The sequence below is a fragment of the Gobio gobio genome, assembly GCF_949357685.1.
Source record: "Gobio gobio genome assembly, chromosome: 22".
NCBI lineage: Eukaryota > Metazoa > Chordata > Actinopteri > Cypriniformes > Gobionidae > Gobio > Gobio gobio.
The window spans coordinates 43,935,880-43,959,946 of NC_137118.1; the positions used below are offsets into that span (position 1 = coordinate 43,935,880).

General features: G+C 34.8%; 1 protein-coding gene across 1 annotated transcript; it reads right to left on the reverse strand.

Moving 5' to 3' along the window:
- Positions 1-22,944, reverse strand: slc25a1b (slc25a1 solute carrier family 25 member 1b). The gene is made up of 9 exons (XM_079803866.1): positions 22,704-22,944; positions 11,764-11,871; positions 11,129-11,228; positions 6,151-6,289; positions 5,722-5,806; positions 4,446-4,550; positions 4,239-4,354; positions 4,081-4,154; positions 1-2,181 (listed from the first exon to the last, which is right to left on the reverse strand). The coding sequence occupies exons 1-9, from the start codon at positions 22,813-22,815 to the stop codon at positions 2,067-2,069; spliced, it is 954 nt and encodes a 317-aa protein (XP_079659992.1). The 5' UTR covers positions 22,816-22,944; the 3' UTR covers positions 1-2,066.
- Between the last annotated feature and the right edge of the window lie 1,123 nt (positions 22,945-24,067).

The following is a 24,067-nucleotide window of genomic DNA, read 5'->3' on the forward strand; positions in this document are numbered from 1 at the left end:
CCAGTCAGCATAATTTATTCTGGATTAGAACATGAGCTGAAGGCACAGTGTATGTTTTGTTATTATGACAATTAATGCATATTTTAGGCCACACATTTGGAATGCATTCTTTTACAGAAACACTAAATAAAATCCTGTTTAATCTCCGTGCCATTTCCTGGCACAACATGGTTCAGCCACGCCACACTGTTCACAAAGTCAAACAAACACTACATGAAGATTTGGCTGCAACATAGTGTCTTCGAAATATGGCATTACAGTACATCTAATCTCTGTACTGTAGAACCACAGGCACAAATGATACTTTTGACAGTCGGACCTCTCTGTAAATTCAAGACAGCTACTCTCCCATAATCACACATGATGTGCGGTGAAGGCAACAACACATGACTTAGACTGTAAAGCGAACCAAAGTAAAGCGTTTTGCTACGAGTTGAGACACTCTAGTTCTCTGGTCTGGTGTGAAATTCTGAGAAATGAACATTCACTACAGATTACAGTCTGTAGAGCAGCTCTAGAAGATGTTATCTTGATCTCAAAGATATTGAATATGCTGAATATTTCACCTTTACAGATCTGTGTCTTCCTGAGGTAGCAGAGCAGAAGGGAAAGACAATATAAGCACACAGAATGTTATTTAAGGCATGTACTGATCCGGGATCAGTATTTACAAGGCTCTGGCCAGATCTGTTGACCTTTTGAGACATCATTTACAACATTCAACTGATGTGAAATAAGTAAACATTGTATTTGTATTAGAGTAACCTGCTCTTTGGTGTTTACGCACGGCGTGTGTGTGGTGTGGATTTCAGAGATTGAGGCGTACAGTTCTCGTAACACGATTATATGTCGCTGTTATTAAGGTATACTGTTACAACAGGGTGTAATTATATGCAAATTATGGAAATGACTCAATGTAAACAAGTACAATTAAAAAAAAGATCACATGATGTATATTGTATAGGCACTTTAAATAATCACTAAACCTGGATTGCTACCAAATGTGAAAGTGCATGTATCATACGTACCACTATAAGGTATAAATCACATTTGGATGTTATAATTAAAAGCTTTGGTTAATTTATGCATCATAGAAAGTGACTACACTGCAAAAATCTAAACATTTACATGAGAAACAAAATTACTTTAGATATTAAGTCTTGTTTTATGACAAATCTGTTGTTTTTTTGCTGAAAACAACAAAAATATTTGCCAATATGATCAGAAAAATTATCTAGTTTCCCTTGAATTAGGTTTATTTTTCTGACTTCATATTTTTTTCTTGTTTTAAGCATAAACTCACTTAATTTTGATGAATTTTTCATAAAACAAGGCATTTTTCTTCTCAAGTAAATGTGCCTTTAAGAATGCTTAATTTACATATTTGTACTGAAAAACAAGACAAGTTAACACTTTATTTTAAGGTGACTTAGTTACACATTACTACATGTACTTACTATAGTAATAACAGTAAAGTATGCATAATTACTAAACCAAACCCTAAACCCAACTGTAGTTCATTAATATTACTCAGTACTTATTTAAGTAAGTACAATGTAACTACGTCACCTTAAAATAAAGTGTAACCCATATATAAATGTAATTTTCTAAGATGCATATTCTGTTTCTTAAGTTTTATGGTGTAAGGCCGTCAGCACTTAGTATGTGATCACATGTAAGGAAAACAAAATAAGAAAGTATACAATGAAAAACAAGTATAATATTTGCTGGTAAATTGCACTATATATAATATTTATATCTATATATACCTAATATTAAAAAATAAAATAAAAATTGAATCCTGTGTCTCCCTAAAGATGTTGTTTTACATAAAAACATTTTTTAAAAAGGTAAATACTAATTATCTTTAGTCTAATTTTCAAGTATTTGATTTCTCACATTAGTTGGCTAAATCTCTCTCGCTGTGTGTTGATTAAATTATGGTAATTCAGTTCATTCCAGTGACTTTCTTAGTCGTCTGCTGTTGGCAGATATTTTGGCCCCCGTGTAAACGTCCCCCGCTGTCGCACCGCTATGATGTCGTGAAGGCCAGCAGCGCCGCTCCATTAATCCGTCTTCCACACCTTGTTGAGAACTTTAACCACTTCCTCGTAGATTATGAACACTATAGCCACGTCCAAACACACACGACCTAACCTGGGGACGGTGCCTTTGTAAAATCTAGAGAACAGACAGAAATTGAAGTGAATATTTCAGAAACATGTGTGTGTGTCATTATGCAATACAGTCAATAGAAATATAATAGTATAATTTCATATATACAGGTGTTGGTCATATAATTAGAATATCATCAAAAAGTTGATTTATTTCACTAATTCCATTCAAAAAGTGAAACTTGTATATTATATTCATTCATTACACACAGACTGATATATTTCAAATGTTTATTTCTTTTACAACTAAGGAAAATCCCAAATTCAGTATCTCAGAAAATTAGAATATTATGTAAGACCAATACAAAGAAAGGATTTTTAGAAATCTTGGCCAACTGAAAAGTATGAACATGAAAAGTATGAGCATGTACAGCACTCGATACTCAGTTGGGGCTCCTTTTGCCTGAATCCCTGCAGCAATGCGGCGTGGCATGAGGAGATCAGTCTGTGGCACTGCTCAGGTGCTTTGAGAGCCCAGGTTGCTCTGATAGTGGCCTTCAGCTCTTCTGCATTGTTGGGTCTGGCATATCGCATCTTCCTCTTCACAATACCCCATAGATTTCTATGGGGTTAAGGTCAGGCGAGTTTGCTGGCCAATTAAGAACAGGGATACAATGATCCTTAAACCAGGTACTGGTTGCTTTGGCACTGTGTGCAGGTGAAAAAGTCCTGATGGAAAATGAAATCTGCATCTCCATAAAGTTGGTCAGCAGCAGGAAGCATGAAGTGCTCTAAAACTTCCTGGTTGCGCCTGCGTTGACTTTGGACCTCAGAAAACACAGTGGACCAACTGCAGCAGATGACATGGCACCCCAAACCATCACTGACTGTGGAAACTTTACACTGAACCTCAAGCAGCGTGGATTGTGTGCCTCTCCTCTCTTCCTCCAGACTCTGGGAAACTGACCCCAAAATTTACTTTCATCAGAGAACTTTAGACCACTCAGCAGCAGTCCAGTCCTTTTTGTCTTTAGCCCAGGCGAGATGCTTCTGACGCTGTCTGTTGTTCAAGAGTGGCTTGACACAAGGAATGCGACAGCTGAAACCCATGTCTTGCATACGTCTGTGCGTAGTGGTTCTTGAAGCACTGACTCCAGCTCCAGTCCACTTTTTTTAATGGGTTTTGTTTCACAATCCTCTCCAAGGTGCGGTTATCCCTATGGCTTGTACACTTTTTTCTACCACATCTTTTCGCCTCTCTATTAATGTGCTTGGACACAGAGCTCAGCCAGCCTCTTTTGCAATGACCTTTTGTGTCTTGCCCTCCTTGTGCAAGGTGTCAATGGTCGTCTTTTGGACAACTGTCAGGTCAGCAGTCTTTCCCATGATTGTGTAGCCTACAGAACTAGACTGAGAGACCATTTAAAGGCCTTTGCAGGTGTTTTGAGTTAATTAGCTGATTAGAGTGTGGCACCAGGTGTCTTCAATATTGAACCTTTTCACAATATTCTAATTTTCTGAGATACTGAATTTGGGATTTTCCTTAGTTGTCAGTTATAATCATCAAAATTAAAATAAATAAACATTTGAAATATATCAGTCGGTGTGTAATGAATGAATATAATATACAAGTTTCACTTTTTGAATGGAATTAGAGAAATAAATCAACTTTTTGATGATATTCTAATTATATATCCAGCACCTGTACACTACCGTTTTATGTTTTTAAAGGATGTTTTTGCTCACCACAGCTTCATTTATTCGATCAAAAATACAATAAAAACAGTAATAATGTGAAATATTACTATTTAAAAGAACTGTTTTCTATGTGAATATATTTTAAACTGTAATTTATTCCTGTGATTTTCAGCATCATTATTCCAGGCTTCAGTGTCACATGATCCTTCAGAAATCCTTCTAATAAGCTGATTATTATTCAAATGAAATGTTCAGTGTGTTTACTTACGCAGCTGGTCCTTCGTATTTCATGATTTTGATGGCGCAGTCGACTGTGCTCTTATATTTGTGAGATTCCAATCCCTGTGAACATCATTAAAACAACATTGAAATATCTCGTTCATGTTTTGTTTCTTTTTACACTTGACGATGATTTTTATTACACACCTGCATTCTAGTTTTGATCACATCCAATGGTGTATTTCCAAACACGCTTGCGGCTCCAGCAAAGGCTCCAAACATTCCGGTTATGAAGGGGTTAATAGTCTTATTGGGGTTATCGCCTGGTTTTAGAGTGAACACAGTTTCATTTCAGCCACATTGTTTGATTAGCACAAACAGTGATTATTATATATATTATATTGCAGTTCATACCTTTGTACCAGTTTCTCAGAGCGGTCATTACGTAGAATCGGATGGCCTGATTTGAGCCCTGCTTCAGGACTGTTGCGGTCAATCCCTGATATGTTCCTTTGAGTCCTGTTCAATAAGAAAACAGCTTCACAGATAAGCTCATCGTTTAAAAGACTTACAAAGCAGAATTATTAAAGGTGCAGTGTGTGAATTTTAGCGACATCTAGTGGTGAGTTTGTGAATTGCAACCGTCCACCGCTCACCCCTCCCTTTCATGGTTTGTGTAGATAGAAACAGCTCATTCTAAGGTAATAAATACAATAAAGGTCTTAATAATCTACTGAAAACATAGTTATGTATATTATATTGCATTTATGTCAATAGATCCTCATAAATACTACACACTGCACCTTTAAAAGAGTCCTAACAAATAAGGGAGTGGTTTTCTATCAAATACAATGACTGGTTTGTATTGAAATGAGCTTCCTGTGGTTCAATAATCGATTGGATGAGAGGTTGATTAGAGTGTGAAGGTCACATGGATAGCTGCGTCACATGATGTTAAAAGCTAAAAACAAGCAGGGCTTTCTAATACAAGGCTTTTATTTGAGCCATATACATTTTTTAAAACATTTCAGTTCACCAATTTTGTCCCAGTGTTATCATGAACTAAAACTTAAAGTAAAGGTAAAGACAATAAGTAAAAGTATAAGATGTAAATAACGTAAAATATAAATACTAGATGAACTAGATGAATACTAGACTTACTGAAATAGTATGTTTATGTTCTAAAATGACAAAAACTAAAGCTGAAATAAAAATAATAAATAATATTAATAATAAAGCTAGAAATAAAAAAAAACTAATAAAGATGACAAAGCACAAAAAATTACAAAAAGAAAAAACACTAAAATTAAAAAGAAAACTGAAAATATATAAATAAAAGCTAATCCAAAATATGAATAGATACTATAAAAAGTGTATAAATAATACTAAAATAGCACGGTTTCATTCTAACATAATTGTAAAAACTGTGTGCTTCACTAAATAAATTTGTTAAATTTGTCTGGGGTGGTTTCATAATAACCACGACTATAATAAAATATATACACTATAATAACAACAAGAATAAAACTGTAGAAAGCAGCAAACAGGCGTGCATATGGCATAAATCAAATGAAATTAGAAACGGTTCTCTAGTTTCATCTTATTTCTCTCTTTTCAGATGTATCTGTTGTAAGTGTGTTTGGTGTCCAGGAGGTGGTGCTGCAGGACACACACACATACACACATGTACCTTGTGTTCTGATGATCTCCCTCACACCGTGGAAAAAACCTTTGTACTTTGGGTTCGCTGAGCTCTGATCGTGGATGAATTTGACCTGAAATAGATTTTTTTTTTTTAATAAAAATGCACATTGAACACATCAGTGATGATTCTAGAAATCACTTCACATTGATTTCCCATGCATTTCAGATATGACAATGCAATAAATATATTCTCGTCTGAGGGTCTGCTTATGTAACAGGTACAGCATGAGTAAACTGTAATCCTTCACATGTGTATTTGTGTGGAATGTGTTATACTGCGTCTAGACTGCGAGTGAGCAATGCAATGTGACTAGACTAAATGTCACATTGCTCACTCTCTGTGTAAGCTGTGTAAGTACTAGGCCACTAACTATCAACGCATGCTAAAAGCATCGGCATATATCATCTCACACACCTTTACAGTCTCCATCGGACACACCACGACTACAGCCTCGGCAACTCCTGCGCCCAGACCGCAGAGCAGCCCCCGCCTGCTGTCCAGCTTCCCAGATTCATCCCGCATCTTATTACTGAGGAACTCAAACATCCCAAACCTGCAGACAAAGAGTCACATGACAATAAACTGTACAACATCAGCACAAGAACATTTCCTGTTTAAAATGAAAAGAAAAAGCATCTCTCTCATTTACTCTGCAGAATCTGCCTTATGGGCACAAAAAGAGAAATTAATAAATATAAATGATAAATACAAAACACATAAATATACATAAAAATACATCATAATTAACACAATGCTTGCATGAATTAGCATGTTTTAGCATGTTGGTACTATGAATTGGCATATTGTTAATATGTTTATATATTTATCCATATTTATTATGTCTTTCTATACTGTATGGCTGCTTTATCCAAAATAAAAGTTTGTGTTTACATAATACATGTGTGTACTGTGTATAATTATTATGTATATATAAATACACACGTATACATTTAAGAAAAATGTGTTATATTTATGTATAAAATATATTTATATATAATAAAAATTATATAAATATATACAGTATATACATGCAAATATTTCTTAAATATATACAAGAATGAGTGTGTATTCAAATTGTTATTTTTTTTAATTGTATTTATAATTGCTATTTTAGTGACATTAAGATACAGGTTTTTTCATATTTGTAGTCAGATTTTTATAGTTTCTCTTTTCATTGTAATATAAATTTTTTATTGATTTGTTTTGTTTTTATCTTTTTCATTAGTTTCATTAGTTTTCATTAGTTTCATTAGTTTTTATAGTGTTTTTATAGTGTGTACTGTATATATATTTATAATTATAATTATAAATATTTATATTTATTAGGGCTGTCAAAATTATCCCATTATTTTTTTTCAGTTAAAAATATTTAACTGAAATATTTTTATATAACGCGTTAAAAATATTTAAATCAATTAACAAATTAATGCAGCAACTGTTATAAAAACTATAAAAGTGTATAAATAATACTAAAATAGCATCGTTTCATTCTAATATGATTTTGAAAACTGTGCGCTTTACAAAATAATTTTGTAAAACTTTTCTGTGGTATTTTCATCATAAACACGACTATAATAAAAATATATAGGCTTATAACAACAATAATAAAATGGTCAAAATAAAGCACAGAAAGCAGCCAAACAGGCGTGCATATAACACAAATCTATCAAATATATATGTATATATATATATATATATATATATATATATATATATATATATATATATATATATATATATATATATATATATATATATATATATATATATATATATATATATATATATATATATATATATATATATATATATATATATATATATATATATGTATATATATATACACACACACACACACACATACACATTTTTTCCGTCATCCTTTGGCTACTGTTCCATTATATGATCACGCTCTTATTCATGCGAATACTTTTGAACCATTCAAGTGTGACAAGACATGATGTGTCATGATGGCTAGTGAGGAATTTATACTCTACACAAGAAATATCTAGCCAATGAAAGAGAGCAGAGCAAAACTATAAATTGTTTAAAGGGTTACTTCAGTGATTTAACATTAGCATTAACCCGGTAGTATTTTTGAATTATGGTACTTTCCCCCCTCATAACCCCCTGAGACGAGATAATTATGTATTTTATTTCTGGAAAAAAACCTCAGATGACGCAAATATCGTCATTTTGCGTCATCTGAGGATTTTTTGGCCAGAGGCTAAAGACTACAGCCACTAGAGGGAGCTGTTCCGCATGTTTTCAACCCGCCCATAGGGGAGGGATCTCACTCTCAGAATGTAAATGCGCACGGCCGCTCAGCTCGGGCATTCATAACGCAGCATTCACACGAGGTGTCAGCTTTAACCATAGACTGTAAAAAAATATGGACGTAGTGTCCATGACGTTACCCATAGGATTCTGAAGAGCAGTTTTGAAGCGTAAAGAATGGACGAGATGGCTGTTGCCATCTTGGCAGCGCGTCACTCCCGGATAACAGGACAAATGGGCAAAAAGGCGGGGCGTGGGCGGAGCTGAGGTGACGCGATGACTAACAGACAGCAGATAAATGGCTATCCATCTGTCACTCAAAGTGGCCACGCCCTTAATTATGCAGAACTTTAATGCTTTATATAATGTAAACAAATGAGTTATAAAAAAATTCACCCCCTCACAGTCGTCATGAAGGGAAAAATTAGCCGTATAGACCAAAACCACAATTTGCACCAGACTGTAAACATGTTTTAATCTGCTGTAAAGTTGGGCATTTTAACGTGAGTTCAATGAGATTCTGCTCCATCTGGAGTCTGTCTCTAGTGGCCAGTCCATGAATTGCAGTTTAAGTCACTATTGGCTTCAAGAGAAATTGCGGGAGGTTGCCGCTTGGCGTTAATGCTTGGCTGAAGTGTCGTGCTGATGCGACCATCAAAGTGACAACAGCCAATCACACGTCTGCTCTGGGGTTGCATGAACGCAATTGGCTAAAGTCTGCTCTAGGGTATTTGCATAGGGCGATCTGATTGGATGACGCCTGCGTTGGCGCTTGAAAAGTAGAGAAATCTTCGACTTCTGCCGCTTGCAACGTGAGTGAAGCGACGCGACGGAACCCACAATTCAGATCGGCAACGCATGATCACCCATTCAAAGTAAATGAGAAGCGTTAACGCCGACGCCCCGTGTGAATGCAGCATAACGGAGCGGTGCGGAGCAAAGTGAGTGTTTCAACTTTTCAATGAATTCCTATGAAAGTTTAGCTTCCATGGACATGATCTGAAAGGGCGCCAAACTGGACAGCCGCGCTTACCTCAGCTCTGCTCAGCTCTTCGCTCTCTGACTCCTGTTGCATTTGTGCCGTGATTTTCGTTCGGCTCACTCACACTTTATTGAAAAGACACGTTCAGTTTTTAATTGTAGTGTTTATTCTCTAACTGAACTAAATTATTTTATTACTATGAAAATCAAAACGACGTTGGGGCGGTGCCGCGGTGGGCAAGTGATAACCAGTAGCCGTGGCTTTAGGAGTGGCCTCGTTGAGCAGCAAAGTGCATTCTGGGAGTTGTTGTCTTTCATCCACATGAGACAAACATACATTTTCTGTCTTTTCTCAGTCTAGAAGGCACCAAATTCAAAAATTATTTCACATTTCTACTACAACCCCAAATCAGAAAAAGTTGGGACAGTATGGAAAACGCAAATAAAAAAGTGATTTTTAAATTTACTTTGACTTGTATTTCATTGCAGACAATATGAACACAAAATATTTCATGTTTTGTCTGGTCAACTTCATGTCATTTGTAAATATGCATCCTTTCCTGTCATTCAGACCTGCAACACATTTCAAAAAATTTAGGGCTAGTAATGAGGTAAAATGGTTAAATAATAATTGAAACAGGTGATGTCAACAGGTGATTGTAATTATGATTTGGTACAAAAGCAGCATCCAAGAAAGGTCTAATCCTTTAGGAGCAAAGATGGGCAGAGGATCGCCAGTTTGCCAACAAATACGTGAGAAAATTATTGAAAAATGTTTAAAAACAATGTTCCTCAAAGAAAGATAGGAAGAGATTTGGATATTTCACATTCAACAGTGCATAACATAATTAAAAGATTCAAGGAATCTGGAGGAATTTCAGTGCGTAAAGGACAAGGGCGCAAGCCTAAGCTGAACAACCGTGATCTCCGATCCCTCAGGCGGCACTGCATCAAGAATCGTCATTAATCTATAAGCGATATCACCACATGGGATCAGGACTACTTTGGCAAACCTTTGTCAAGTACCACAATACGTAGTTACATCCACAAATGCCAGTTAAAACTGTACTGTGCCAAAAGGAAGCCCTATGTTAACAGTGTCCAGAAGCGCCGTCCACTTCTCTGGGCTCGGAGGCATCTGGGATGGACCATCACACAGTGGAAACGTGTACTGTGGTCAGATGAATCAGTATTTCAGGTATTTTTTGGGAGGAATGGACGCCGTGTGCTCCGGACCAAAGAAGAAAAGGATCATCCAGACTGTTACCAGCAACAAGTCCAAAAGCCAGGGTCTGTCATGGTATGGGGTTGTGTCAGTGCCCTTGGCAAAGGTAACTTGCACTTCTGTGAAGGCACCATTAATGCTGAAAAGTACATAGAGATTTTGGAGCATAATATGCTGCCTTCAAGAAGACATCTTTTCCAGGGACGTCCATGCATATTTCAACATGACAATGCAAATCCACATTCTGCACACATTACAAAGTCCTGGCTGCGGAGGAAGAGGGTACGGGTACTTGACTGGCCTGCCTGCAGTCCCGACCTGTCTCCAATAGAGAATGTGTGGCGCATTTTGAAGCGCAAAATGCGACAACGAAGACCCCGTATTGTTGCCCACCTTAAGACTTGTTTGCAGGAAGAATGGGACAAAATTACACCTGAAACACTTCATCACTTGGTGTCTTCAGTCCCTAAACGTCTTTTAAGTGTTGTGAAAAGGAATGGCAACATTACAAAGTGGTAAATGCTTTACTGTCCCAACTTTTTTTGAAATGTGTTGCAGGTCTGAATGACAGGAAAGGATGCATATTTACAAATGACATGAAGTTGACCAGACAAAACATGAAATATTTTGTGTTCATATTGTCTGCAATGAAATACAAGTCAAAGTAAATTTAGAAATCACTTTTTTTTTTTTTTTTTTTTGCGTTTTCCATACTGTCCCAACTTTTTCTGATTTGGGGTTGTACATAAATGACCCAGTTTAAATAAACATTCATCTTCCCAGCACTGAAGAGCCCCTTTAAGGGGTCAGCTCGCGGCCAGAATAAGCCGCAATGAGCATCAGACTTCACACTGAGAGCCAAAGGTCCGTCTGTGCGAGGCTTATCCCAGTGGGTCAGGAAGTGCTTACCTCACCGCAGCTTTGGGAATGGAGCCATAGAGCAGGGAGCTCAGACCCCTGTACAGCCCCTTCACCCCATGACCACGCACCGTCTGCTGCACACAGTCCACTGAGCAAACAGGACAGAAGCACATCAGTTCAATATCTTTAAGAGCATGTTTGCATTGTAAACATTTCAAAAGCTTATCTTTTGGAAACGTGGGTGGGTGTGAATTATTAAAAGCATTCATTTCCTTTTTCAGATTGGTCTAGCGCTGGTCCCCTGCAGCTGAGTAAATCATTAATCGGTTCAAAAGAGAACACAACCAGACCAGACTGTTGAAACGTGACCCTGCCGGGTTGCACGCATGTTATTGGCTAACAAACAAACCTGGTTGAACAATCAGTGCTGATAAACTTGTTGTGAAAAAGGGGCCACAAAGTCCAGTGCCTGATAACCCCAAACCCAGATCAGTTACTGTACTTTGAACCTTCAAACCCCAGTGGACTCGCTCTCGGCTGATGCACCATGTGTTTTTAAATGCAAGTGTTTGAAAAGCTCCCAGGACAAAGCAGATGCAATTATCACGAAACAATTGTTGAGTGTCTACTTAAGATAATAACATGACACGATTAAAAGCGGAGAAGTGTGTGCAAATACACACCGATGCCTTTGTACCGCGGTGGGTTTGCCTTCTCATCTAACTGTAGCTGAGTTTTCACATACTCTGTAGGAAATGTGATGCAGATTTCAATGCCTCCGGCAATCCCACCTGCAAAACACAGACAATTTCATTATATTGATTTTAATAATACAAGTCGTAATATGACAGATGGAAAATACTGCCATAGTTAAAGCTATTTTAGTAAAAAGAAAAAAGGGGGAAAAGTACTATGCAAAGAACAAAAACATAATAGTTTGTTAATTATAGATATGTACACACACACACACACACACACACACACACACACACACACACACACACACACACACATATATATATTTTAAGGCAATACAGTCAGAAAACAGATAGCATTAGCACACTGCTAGCATGTTTTGAAACACTGTTAGCATTAATTACCGTGTTGCTGACATCAATTAACACAATGCTTGCATGAATTAACATATTTTTACATATTGCTAACATGAATTAGTACATGGCTACCATGTTTGAGAACATTGTTAGCATTAATTAGCATTTTGATAGCATGTTTAACATTGCTGGCATTAATTAACACATTGCTAGCACAAATTAGCACGTTTTAACACATTGCTAACATGTTTTAACACATTGTTAACAGGAATGAGCATGTTTTACCACATTGCTACCACATTTTTATATGTTGCTAACGTGAATTGGCACATTGCTAGAATGTTTTAACTCATTGTTAACATTAGTTATCATATTGCTAGCATTGATTGGCATTTTGTTCACAGGAATTAACGTTGCTAGCATTAATTAGCACATTGCTAGCATGAATTATCATATTGCTCACATTAATTGGCATGTTTTTGCACATTGCTAGCATGTTTAACATATTGTTAACATGACTTAGCATTATGTTAACACGAATTAGCACAATGCTAGTATTAATTTTCCTGTTTTTTCGTACTGATAACATGAATTAGCACATTGCTACCATGTTTTACACATTGGTAGCATGTTTTGAAATGGCTGGCATGAATTAACACAATATTTGCATGAATTAGCATGTTTTAGCACGTTTGTAGCATGAATTTGCATATTGTTGATATGTTTAACATTTTTCTAGCAAGAATTTGCATGTTTTAAGACATTTGCTAGCATGTTTTAACACATTTCTAGCATGAATTAGCACATTGGTAGTATTTTTTAACACATTGTTAGCAGCATAAATTAGTATTTTACTAACATGAGTTAGCACAATGCTAGCATGAATTAGCATATTTTGCATTGTTATATTGAATTAGCATATATATCAGAACTAGATTTGTACATTTGTACAGAAGTGTTTGCATTTGTGCAAACATCGCTGAAAACACAAGGGTGTTCTGGGTAGTATTAGGGGCTGTTTACGCAACAACATTTTCAACTAAAAACGTAAAACTTTCATGCGTTTGGGCCGTTTATTTACACGACAACAGTGTTTTGGGTGCCTTAAAACGCAAACTTTTGAAAACGGGTTTCAAAGTGCAAGTCTTTTTTAAAACGGTCTCCGTGTAAACAACAAAACGTGAATCCGTGAAAACAATGACGTCATGCACATGCGTATTACATGTTCAGTCTACAGTGTTTCATCGCCACCTAATGGCCTGGCAACAGAATGCAGCGTCTTTTAGACGTTTTCGCGGATCTGTGTGAATGGGGATCGTTTTGACAATGGTCTTGTCTGTACGTGGAAAACTCAAAGGAGAAACTTCTCTGCTTTTAAGCATATCGTTGTTACCCTTATATAGGAAGTTGTGATGGTTGCTAGGGAAGCTAGTGGTTGCTTAGTGTGCCAAATAAAGACAGTCTCCCTCAAGTTTCTGTGGTATTCTGGTCTCTATATATGACTAATACATTTAATTCACTAACCCTAATAGTATTAGTGACTAATTATTGTCATTTTATTTTAGTCAAATACTTATATACACTCTAAAAAATGCTGGGTTAAAAATAACCCAAGTTGGGTTGAAAATGGACTAACCCAGTTTGGGTTGTTTTAACCCAGCGGTTGGGTTAAATGTTTGCTTAAAACAACCCAATCGCTGGGTTAAAACAACCCAATTGCTGGGTTAGTCCATTTTCAACCCAACTTGGGTTATTTTTAACCCAGCATTTTTTAGAGTGTATACACTACTCTTCAAAAGTTTGGGGCTGTTAAGATTACAGTAAAAACAGCAATATTGCGAAATATTATTACAATTTAGAATAACTGTTTTCTATGTAAATATATTGTAAAGTATAATTTATATCCTGTGATCAAAGCTGAATTTTTAGCATCATTACTCCAGTCTTCAGTGTCACATGACCCTTCAGAAATCATTATATTATGATGATTTGCTGCTCAAGAAACATTTATGATTATTATTAGTGTTGAAAACAGCTTAATACTTTTGTGGAAACCGTGAGGCATATTATTTTTCAGGAGTCTTTGATGAACAGAAAGTCCTAAAGAACAGCATTTATTTGAAGTATAATTTTTTATAAATTAATTATAATTATAAATTATGTATTACGAGTTTTTACAGCAATGATTGCCTCAGTGAATAACCAATGCCTTGTATATCCCAATGATCCGTCTCCACCTTAACTGTGTGTGTGTTGAGCACATCTGCAGCTCAGAGTCAGAGTCAGCGGTAAAGGGGGCGTGTCTATCTGTGATTGGCTGAGAGGACCCGCCCCCTGCTCGGACAGATGGGTGTGAGTGAGAAACAACTTTGTTGACACGTTTATGCTTCATTTACTGTGCCATGCGTGCAGAAAAGCTTCAGGTGATCGATCGACAAGCAGACGTTATTATACACTGTGTACGTTCCAGGATGAAATGTATTGCTCAAAGGCTGCTGTCTCATAGCTCAGGAGAGCCATTTTTCATTGAAGTATCAACTTTGTCTGAGGTGTTTCTACTAAAATAAACACACATGAGTCTGAGTCAATAGTTGTGAAAGAGTTCAAGAGCTATGAAATGATCGTGGCTAGTTCACAGCATTTGATGAGAATCATTGGTAGCTCTTTATTTTACAGTACTGTTCCCCATGTAGCCTACATACTATGTGCTTATTATAGTAATTATAATAACAGGTTTTCAAAAAGTGGACCTTTTTTAGTCTCATTTCCATTTTGTATTTAATTATGAGGTTCAAATACTTCATTTTGGTGACTTTTTATGCACTAATTTGTGCTGGATTATCTTTGTGCTGGTTTCTTAACAGGCTACTTTCTGTGCATCAAAAAGCATGCTTATTTATTACAATGTTGTCAAATTGCTAACCAAGATCATGTGTGGAGTGTATATTATTTGGTATGCATGGATAACCAAAACTTGCCCACAATGTTCAAATCACAAATTCACGTGACAGAACTAACATGATCTTTGTTTCATGTTTTGAAGTCACCGAATTAACATTTGGATGATCACTAATTGGTCAACAAACAAAGTTGCTTTAGCCTATTTATTAGTAAAGCACACACACACACACACACGCACACACACACACACACACACACACACACACAAGCTAGCTAGTTCGGGGGCATGCTCCCCCGAGAAGATTTTGATGTCTCTGATCTACATATGTGCATTTTAAGACATCTGAAGGCCAAAAAATGGATGAGAAATAGCTTTAAAACCAAGTCAGTGGGCAGTAGATTATTTGTCAATTCTTGCTCTCTCCTCATCTCCATCACCCTTTCTTTTTCTCTCATTCTCCTTATCTTGCCCTGTCTCTTCCCCTCCTAAAGCAGTCAAGAAAGTAGGGTCAATTTATATTTAGAATATTTTTTATTAATCACTTTCTAAGACAAGTTAATTTACTGAAGGCTACAAACTAAAAAATAAAGGTTCTTTGGCGGGGTGGATGGTTCCATGAAGAACCGTAAATATCCAAAGAAACCTTCCATTGCACAAAAGGTTTTTTATAGCGTAGAAAGATTCTTTAGATTATAAAAAGGTTAGAAAAAAACAGTTCTTTTGGGAACCAAAAATGGTTCTTCCATGGCATCGCCGTGAAAACCCCTTTTTAGTTCTTCCTGGCACCTTTTATTTTTAAGAGTGTATAGAATTTTTTTATTTTTTAAATCATTCATAATATGTACACATTCATAATTAATCATCTTGCGCCTTATATGAAGAAAGCTTCGTTAATGTTTCTTGTCCTCTCACATTGACAGTTGCTTATTATTACATTAATCATGTAAATTATATAGGCTATAGGCCTATTTTCAATTCAAAATGGCGAAACTAGAATTTATTAGTTTGATTATTGATTATTTTTGTCAGTAGTTTCAATCCTAAAACAGCTGCCAAATATGAAATGTTTACTTTAGCTACTTACATCTTATCTCGCACTTTATGAGCGTTTACTGAATCGTCGCGCTGGAATTCACGCTCAGCATCTTCGGTAAACATAAAGCCCGCCTACTTTGTTTTGATTGGCCATCTTAAATATTTTGCCGTTGACGAGCGGTGCTCAGATGAGAAGATCTTGGTGCTGTGCAATATCTGCTGCATTAAAGTCGTGTTAATACTATATAAGGCAATTATTTCACAACATTTATTATATAGCCTACACATCGGAAAAATAAAGAAGTCCGGATTCAAATTATTGGCCTTCATTACTTAAAAGAACACTTGTTTATTACAAAAAACCGACTTAAAATCTGGACCTTTGGCAGTGAGGGGGGTTCGTTCGCCTACGGGGGGGCATGAATAACTGGGTAATAACTACTAACCCTGAACCTACACCTAACCTTTACCCATAGTTACCTTATATTACCCAGTACTTTCTTAGGTAAGTACACTGTAAGTACACGCAAGTGCACATAGTGTAAAATAATAAAATCATTTTAAGGTGTCATTGTTACAATGTAATTATATATTTTAGTAACTACATGTACTTACTATAGGATTAGGGTAGGATCAGGGTTATTTGCATGTAATTACGCATCATTTACTGTTATTACTATGGTAAGTACATGTAACATATGTAACAGACACTGTAAAATAAAGTGTTACCATAAAGTGCAACCGAAATGTTTGCATTCATATTGATAATGATATCTTTTAACATTTGATAGCAGTCTTGTGGGTCTTGTCAAATCTGAGGACATATGGAGGACATTTCTGAGATTTCTTTGCAGGAAATTGGTTGTAAATTTAACAAATAATTACAAAGAAAGAGCAATAACATGGAGACTGCAATAGTCTCCATTTAATCTCATAGCTCTCTAGAAGAAAGAAAATAGATTTTAAAGAGATATTTTTCTTTCCTATGGGATGTGCCGAAACGCATCATCTAAATTTCCCACTGATTTGAGCTGAATAATGACACTGTCTTTTTTTAGAGCTGATTTACAGCTGAATTTCTCTTGTATTTGATCATTATTTTCCTGTATAAAGTGCTATATAAATAAAGGGGACTTAGCTTGACTAAATACATTATATATCCTGTCAAATGCAATGCATGATAATGTTAAAATTGTCAGCTAATTAAAATTAGCTTCATTCCTTCTTTCACAGTGTTAAAATTTAAAGACACGTCATAAAAAAAGTCTTGTTAAAGGGTTAGTTCACTCAAAAATGAAAATAATCCCGTAATTTAATCACCCTAGGTGTACGTGACTTTCTTCATTCAGCCGAACACATTAAATATTATTTAATTATAAGTTAATACCGAGTTATATTAAATAATATCCTGGCTGGCTCTTCCCAGATTTATAATGGGAGTGAATGGAGCCTTAGATTTTAAAGCCCAAAAAGTGCATCATGAAAGTAATCCATACGACTCCGAAGGCCTTCTGAAGCGAAGCCATGCGTTTTTGTCATAAAAATATCCATATTTATAACTTTATAAACTATAGTCTTCCGGTAAGGGTCGTACGCGAGTCTAGTTCGGGTGGAAGGGTGACCTCTGACCCGGCGCATGACGTATTGATGAACGCAGAAGCGCAGAGGATAAAGAAAGACAAAACACAGATCACTAAACAAGAAGTTTTAAATGAAAATGTATAATGGATTCAAAATCTAGGCCTCGTTTCACTCCCATTATAAAGCTGGGAAAGAGCCAGGACATTTTTTAATATAACTCTGATTGTGTTTGGCTGAAAAAAGAAAGTCAAATACACCTAGGATGGCTTGAGGGGGAGTACAATATGGGATACTTTTAATTGTTGGGTGGACTGACCTTTTAACTCAATGAACACATACCACTGTAATGAGTGCTAGTGTTTCATGTTTGAAATTCCACTCAATGATTCCCGATGTTTCTCCAGCGGTGCATAAACTACAGTTTCTCTGAATTGTTTCTGGTAACTGTCTCCTACTGGTTTTAATGATGTTCTGTCCTCATTGAGGATTCCTGGAACAACTGTGTGTGCTCTCTGGACAGCTGAGGATTTGTTTTAATATATGCAAATACAATTTCTTTAAAAAACATATTCCTGTCTAACAGGTTTTAACATAACTGACGAGCACTTTTCTGTCGGATAGCAGGTTATATGTGGGAGGGTCACAGATCTATCCTGTCTGACCTGCTGGTCTCCTCCAGCCACTAAAGCTGCCCTGAGGGAGAGTGGAGGGGCGCTAAAACCAGCCCCAAGTGGAAATACCTGAAACCTACACCACAAGTCCATGGAAGATTCATTCATGTGTATATAAATGACTTACAATATTTTAGAATGTATTATATATAATATTATTATATTGATATAAATATCAAATTATACAATAAAAATGTTTTGCTCACAGAGGCAAAACTGAAATATTGTGAAATATTAGTGTCCATAAATTACTTAAAATATTTTAGAATGTATAAATATAATATGATATAATGAATATAATATCATCTTTTTATTTTGTATAAATATGAAATTACACACTAAGATTTTTTTTAACTCTTCCAGGCTATTTGATAAAAAATACAGTAAAAACAGAAATATTGTGAAATATTAGTGTCTATAAATTACTTAAATAGTTTAGAATGTATAAATATAATATAATTAATATTATATTATATTTTTATTTCATATAAATATGAAATTACACACTAAGATTTTTTTTTTAACTCTTCCAGGCTTAATTTATTCGATCAAAAATACAGTAAAAATATATTTAAATGTACATTGTAAAAAATATAAATGTATTTTGAATGTATACATAACACAGACATATATATATATATATATATATATATATATATATATATATATATATATATATATATATATATATATATATATATATATATATATATATATATATATTTAATTGGATAAGATTTGTTTTATGATTATTATCAATGTTGAAAACAGTTGTGTCGCTTCATATTTCTGTGGAAACCGTGATACATATTTTCACATTGATCAAGTTTAAAAGAACAACATTGATTTAAAATAGTATCTTTTATAACATTATAAATGTCTCACTGTCACTTTTAATCATTTTAATGTTGAATAAAAGTACACTCTAAAAAATGCTGGGTTAAAAATAACCCAAGTCGGGTTGAAAATGGACTAACCCAGCAATTGGGTTGTTTTAACCCAGCGGTTAGGTTAAATGTTTGCTTAAAACAACCCAATTGCTGGGCTAGTCCATTTTCAACCCAACTTGAGTTATTTTATCCTAGCATTGTGTATAAGGAAGTTTGGACCACTAATATTACTAGTTCCCTCTATGAAATACCTGACGTATCAGTTCTAGGGCAAAAGTCACGGCCAAATCCAGATTGCATACAGCGAGCAAATAAAAGCAAATAGCACTTTATAAACTCCACTATCAGATTCCTCAGGAAGCGAGGGATGTGTGGTCATGTACACACTTTCACAGACAAGGCTTAAGCTAGTGCACGTTTGAGCTGTTTTAACGGAACGCAACTTGTACTGACATATCTTAAAATATTTTGAAAAATGACAGTATTTAACTAAGGCTTAATCTAAGCCCTGTCTGTGAAGTCAGGCCTTTATGTTTTAAATGACACACCTAATCCGGCTTCATGTCTTTAAAGTCAAACAAAGTGAGTCTATGATGCAATCAATGCTCTAGTGTGTGTGTGTGTGTGTGAACAGTTTTCTGCTGAGCCGTTAATATTGGAGTATACTAGTATGACTGGTCTCTAACTCAACATGTCAGCCGAAAGGAATGCTGTTTCAGAGGTGGAGAAAGTCATTACGTAGCACCAACTATTGAATAAATGTGCTCTATGACATCGATTGACTGTATCTAGTGCACTTGTAGTTTCATGTTCCAGTTGTTAACCACATATTTGGCAATAACGTCACTCACAATCCTCTGCCTTCCGTGTTACTGTGTTAATGTGTCCATGCCACAGTCATCATGTCATCATGCATCCAGCACATTTATCACTCCAGAATGAGCTTCATGCAGCACTTCATCATTAGACGAGGAACTATTATGAGTTTCTCAGTAACTGTGAATCTCAAACACGTGCTCTGGCAAGACATTAACCTCACTAACTTAGGGACACTTCAGGGAAGGGTGGAAAAAAACACAAGCTACAATAACACTTTTAGGTATCCAAAAAATGCTGGGTTAAAAACAACCCAAGTTGGGTTGAAAATGGACAAACCCAGCAATTGGGTTGTTTTAACCCAGCGGTTGAGTTAAATGTTTGCTTAAAACAAACCTATCGCTGGGTTAAAACAACCCAATTGGTGGGTTAAAACAACCCTATCGCTGGGTTAAAACAACCCTATCACTGGGTCAAAACAACCCTATTGCTGGGTCAAAACAACCCTATAGCTGGGTTAAAACTACTCTATCGCTGGGTTAAAACAACCCAATCAGTGGGTTAAAACAACCCTATTGCTGGGTTAAAACAACCCTATAGCTGGGTTAAAACAACCCAATCAGTGGGTTAAAACAACCCTATAGCTGGGTTAAAACAACCCTATTGCTGGGTTAAAACAACCCAATCAGTGGGGTAAAACAACCCAATTGCAGGGTTTGTCCATTTTCAACCCAACTTGGGTTGTTTTTAACCCAGCATTTTTTAGAGTGTAGAATAAAATAAAATTCCATCCAAGGCTAATTGCTAATGGGATGCATATCATTTGGAATCAGGGATGAAATGTTCTAAGAATCAAAGATGCTATATGGATAAAAAAATATATATATATATATATATATATATATATATTAATCATATTTTATTATTAGAAGAATCTTATTTTTTCCAGTGTTATTTGAGTTTTATTAATATTTAAATTTTTAGTTTTCATGTTAATTTTAGTGTAATTTTTTTGTAATTTCATTATGTGCTTTTGACATTTTTTTTTAAATTAGCTAATTAGGTTAAATGTATGTTTATATCAGTTATATATAGTTGATATATAGTTAGTTTTAATTTATTTCCAGTTAATATTTATATAGTTTATATATAATTCGTTTTAATTTATTTCCAATGAATATTTATATAGTTTATATATAGTTAGTTTTAATTTATTATAATATTTTCAATGCTTCAACTTATATCAGTTTATTGACAAGGCAACATTTCTAATCTTCCTTTAGTTAAATATTTCAACTAATATTTATATTTTATTTTAGTTTTATTTAAATTAACAGATTTAAAAAAAAAAATAGTTTTAGTTAATGATAATAACACTGATTGTTACTTATTGGATCCAAATAATAATAATGACATTTCATTAGCATTCCTTTAAGATTTTTTTCAGCCGCTTGTTAAATATTAAAAAAAAAATCAAAGGCCTTTATTACAGCGATAAAGAAATACTTTATCAATAACGGAAAGTTAAGAGCATGACCGGGTCATGTTTCACCCCACAAATCAAAAGAAACAAAGAAATTGTATTTTGCATAAATAATCAAGCCCTTTTTATGACAATTAAGCACATTTGTCCCCCTCATTACCATAATGCAAAACAACATTAAAAAAAAATTATCTGTAAAAAATAAATTATATGATGTATACGTTATGACAACATATGTTTTTACATTGCTTTAACTCATAAAAATAAGTTAAGCAAGTTATACATAATTCAACTCACTTTTTTAAGTTTTGAAAGTTGACTTTTTACAGTTTGCTAATTTAAAATTAAACAATATAAACAATAAAAAATACTTAATTTCACTAATGAGAATCACTTAGTGTAATAACAATATGAGGGAAAATCTGCATGAAAATAACGTAACAATGTGAATGTAATTTAAGTTGAAATGACTCAAACATCCAAGTTGAGTGTAAAAAACGTAAGGCAACAACTTTACAGTGTGCTTATTTAAAATTAAACAATATTGCAATTTTTTACGTTTAATACGTTTAATAAAAATGCAGTATTTCACTAATGAGAATCACCTCTGAGAATAACAAATCTGAAGTAAAATTAATACAGTAATTAGAGGGAAAATGTGCATTGAAATAATGTTACAATATACAAAAATCCTTAAAAACAGATGTCATTTAATAATAAATTAAACGACAGAAAGAAAGAAAAGTGCTTATTTGTCGTTAAACTATTCCACAATGCAATAAATACAAGAATCTCCTATTTGTTTTGATTTGATTTTGGGGTGTAGTGTGACGTATCCTTACACATTCCATTTCGTCACAGTCAAGATTGTTACATTGTGACAGACGTTCTAAACTGTATCGTTTGTTACTTAATAAACGTTCTTTTGTTACTTTGCATGAGTTCCAGTGAAACAGTCACACTGACACACACACACACACACACACACACACACACACACGCCAGTCTGAATACTCGCCTGTGCAGGGGTGATGACTACAGCCCTGTGGGGATCAATCGAGCAGAGAGGACTGTAAACAGTGTGGATGACAGTGCAAAAACTGTGGCACAACTGATCTGGAGTCAGTCACAGCATCAACAGGAATGACTTTCACTGTTTCTTACATGATTCATAAGCATAGAAAGACACTTACCGGCTAAAATAGCCTTCCCAGGGTGTGTGAGTTTGTTTTGTCCGGCGGGCGCAGCGGCTGATAAACAGTGCGGTCTGTGGAAAGGACTCACAAATTTCGGGTTGACTGACATTTTTCTTGTTTTAAACCGGGGTCTGCAGACACACGCGCCTCCTGCACAGCTGTATTTGTAGTGCAAACGCCGCTCATAAGTGAAGTGACGGGCTCGTGAGATGTTTTGACAGCCCGAAGTTTCCTCACTGTCAGTAGTGGGAGTGTGTTTTTAAGGGAGGGAGAGGCTGTTCGTCGCAGCGCCATATTTCTGACGAACACATCAGTCCTGTTAAGGTGGAACGGATATTTTTTGTGTTAAAGGTTCATTGGCCTGACCTGAATGTGAAACATTACAACATCCCATCAGGAAAAACGAGCTCCATAAAAAATACAGATGTTGTTTTTGCAGACCTTGTAAACTAAACATATCTGTTTAATTAGGAGGAGATACACATTTCGTTTTTTATCTTAAATTGCGCGCGCAACAGCCTAAATCGCTGCGATTTATTTAAAAAAACAAAACAAGAAAAGCTAAACAAACTTCAAACTTTTTAAATTTGTTATATGAATGTCTTTTTGACATATTACATTTTTTTCCGTGTCCAAACTTAATACAAATATTACAATTTAAAAACTTTGATGATCTGAAGCAAATTATTCACTATTTTTAATTGTTTTATTAACATTTTATTTGTTATATGAAAATTATATAGTAAATGTATTAAAATTGTGTGTGTGTGTGTGTGTGTGTGTGTGTGTGTGTGTGTGTAATTTAATTTAATTTAATTTAATTTAATTTAATTTAATTTAATTTAATTTAATTTAATTTAATTTTATTTTATTTTATTTTATTTTATTTTATTTTATTTTATTTTATTTTATTTTATTTATTTATTTATTTATTTATTTTTATTTATTTATTTTTTATTTATTTTTTATTTTTTTATTTTTTTATTTTATTTGTCCCTTTATATTTTATTTTATTTCATTTATTTTATTTGGCCCTATTTATTTTATTTTATTATGTGAAGCATTATGTGAAGGTGATGACATCTGCTGGTGAGTGTGTGTGTGTGTGTGTGTGTGTGTGTGTGTGTGTGTGTGTGTGTGTGTGTGTGTGTGTGTGTGTGTGTGTGTGTGTGTGTGTGTGTGTGTGTGTGTGTGTGTGTGTGTGTGTGTGTGTGTGTGTGTGTGTGTGTGTGTATGTTTGTTTGAATAATAATTCAAAAGCAGTGTTGTTTATGGCCTTTCATTTATTTAATTTAATTTATTTTGGCCTTTATTTTATTGTATCATTTATTTTATTTAGTTTATTTGGCCCTTTTTATTTT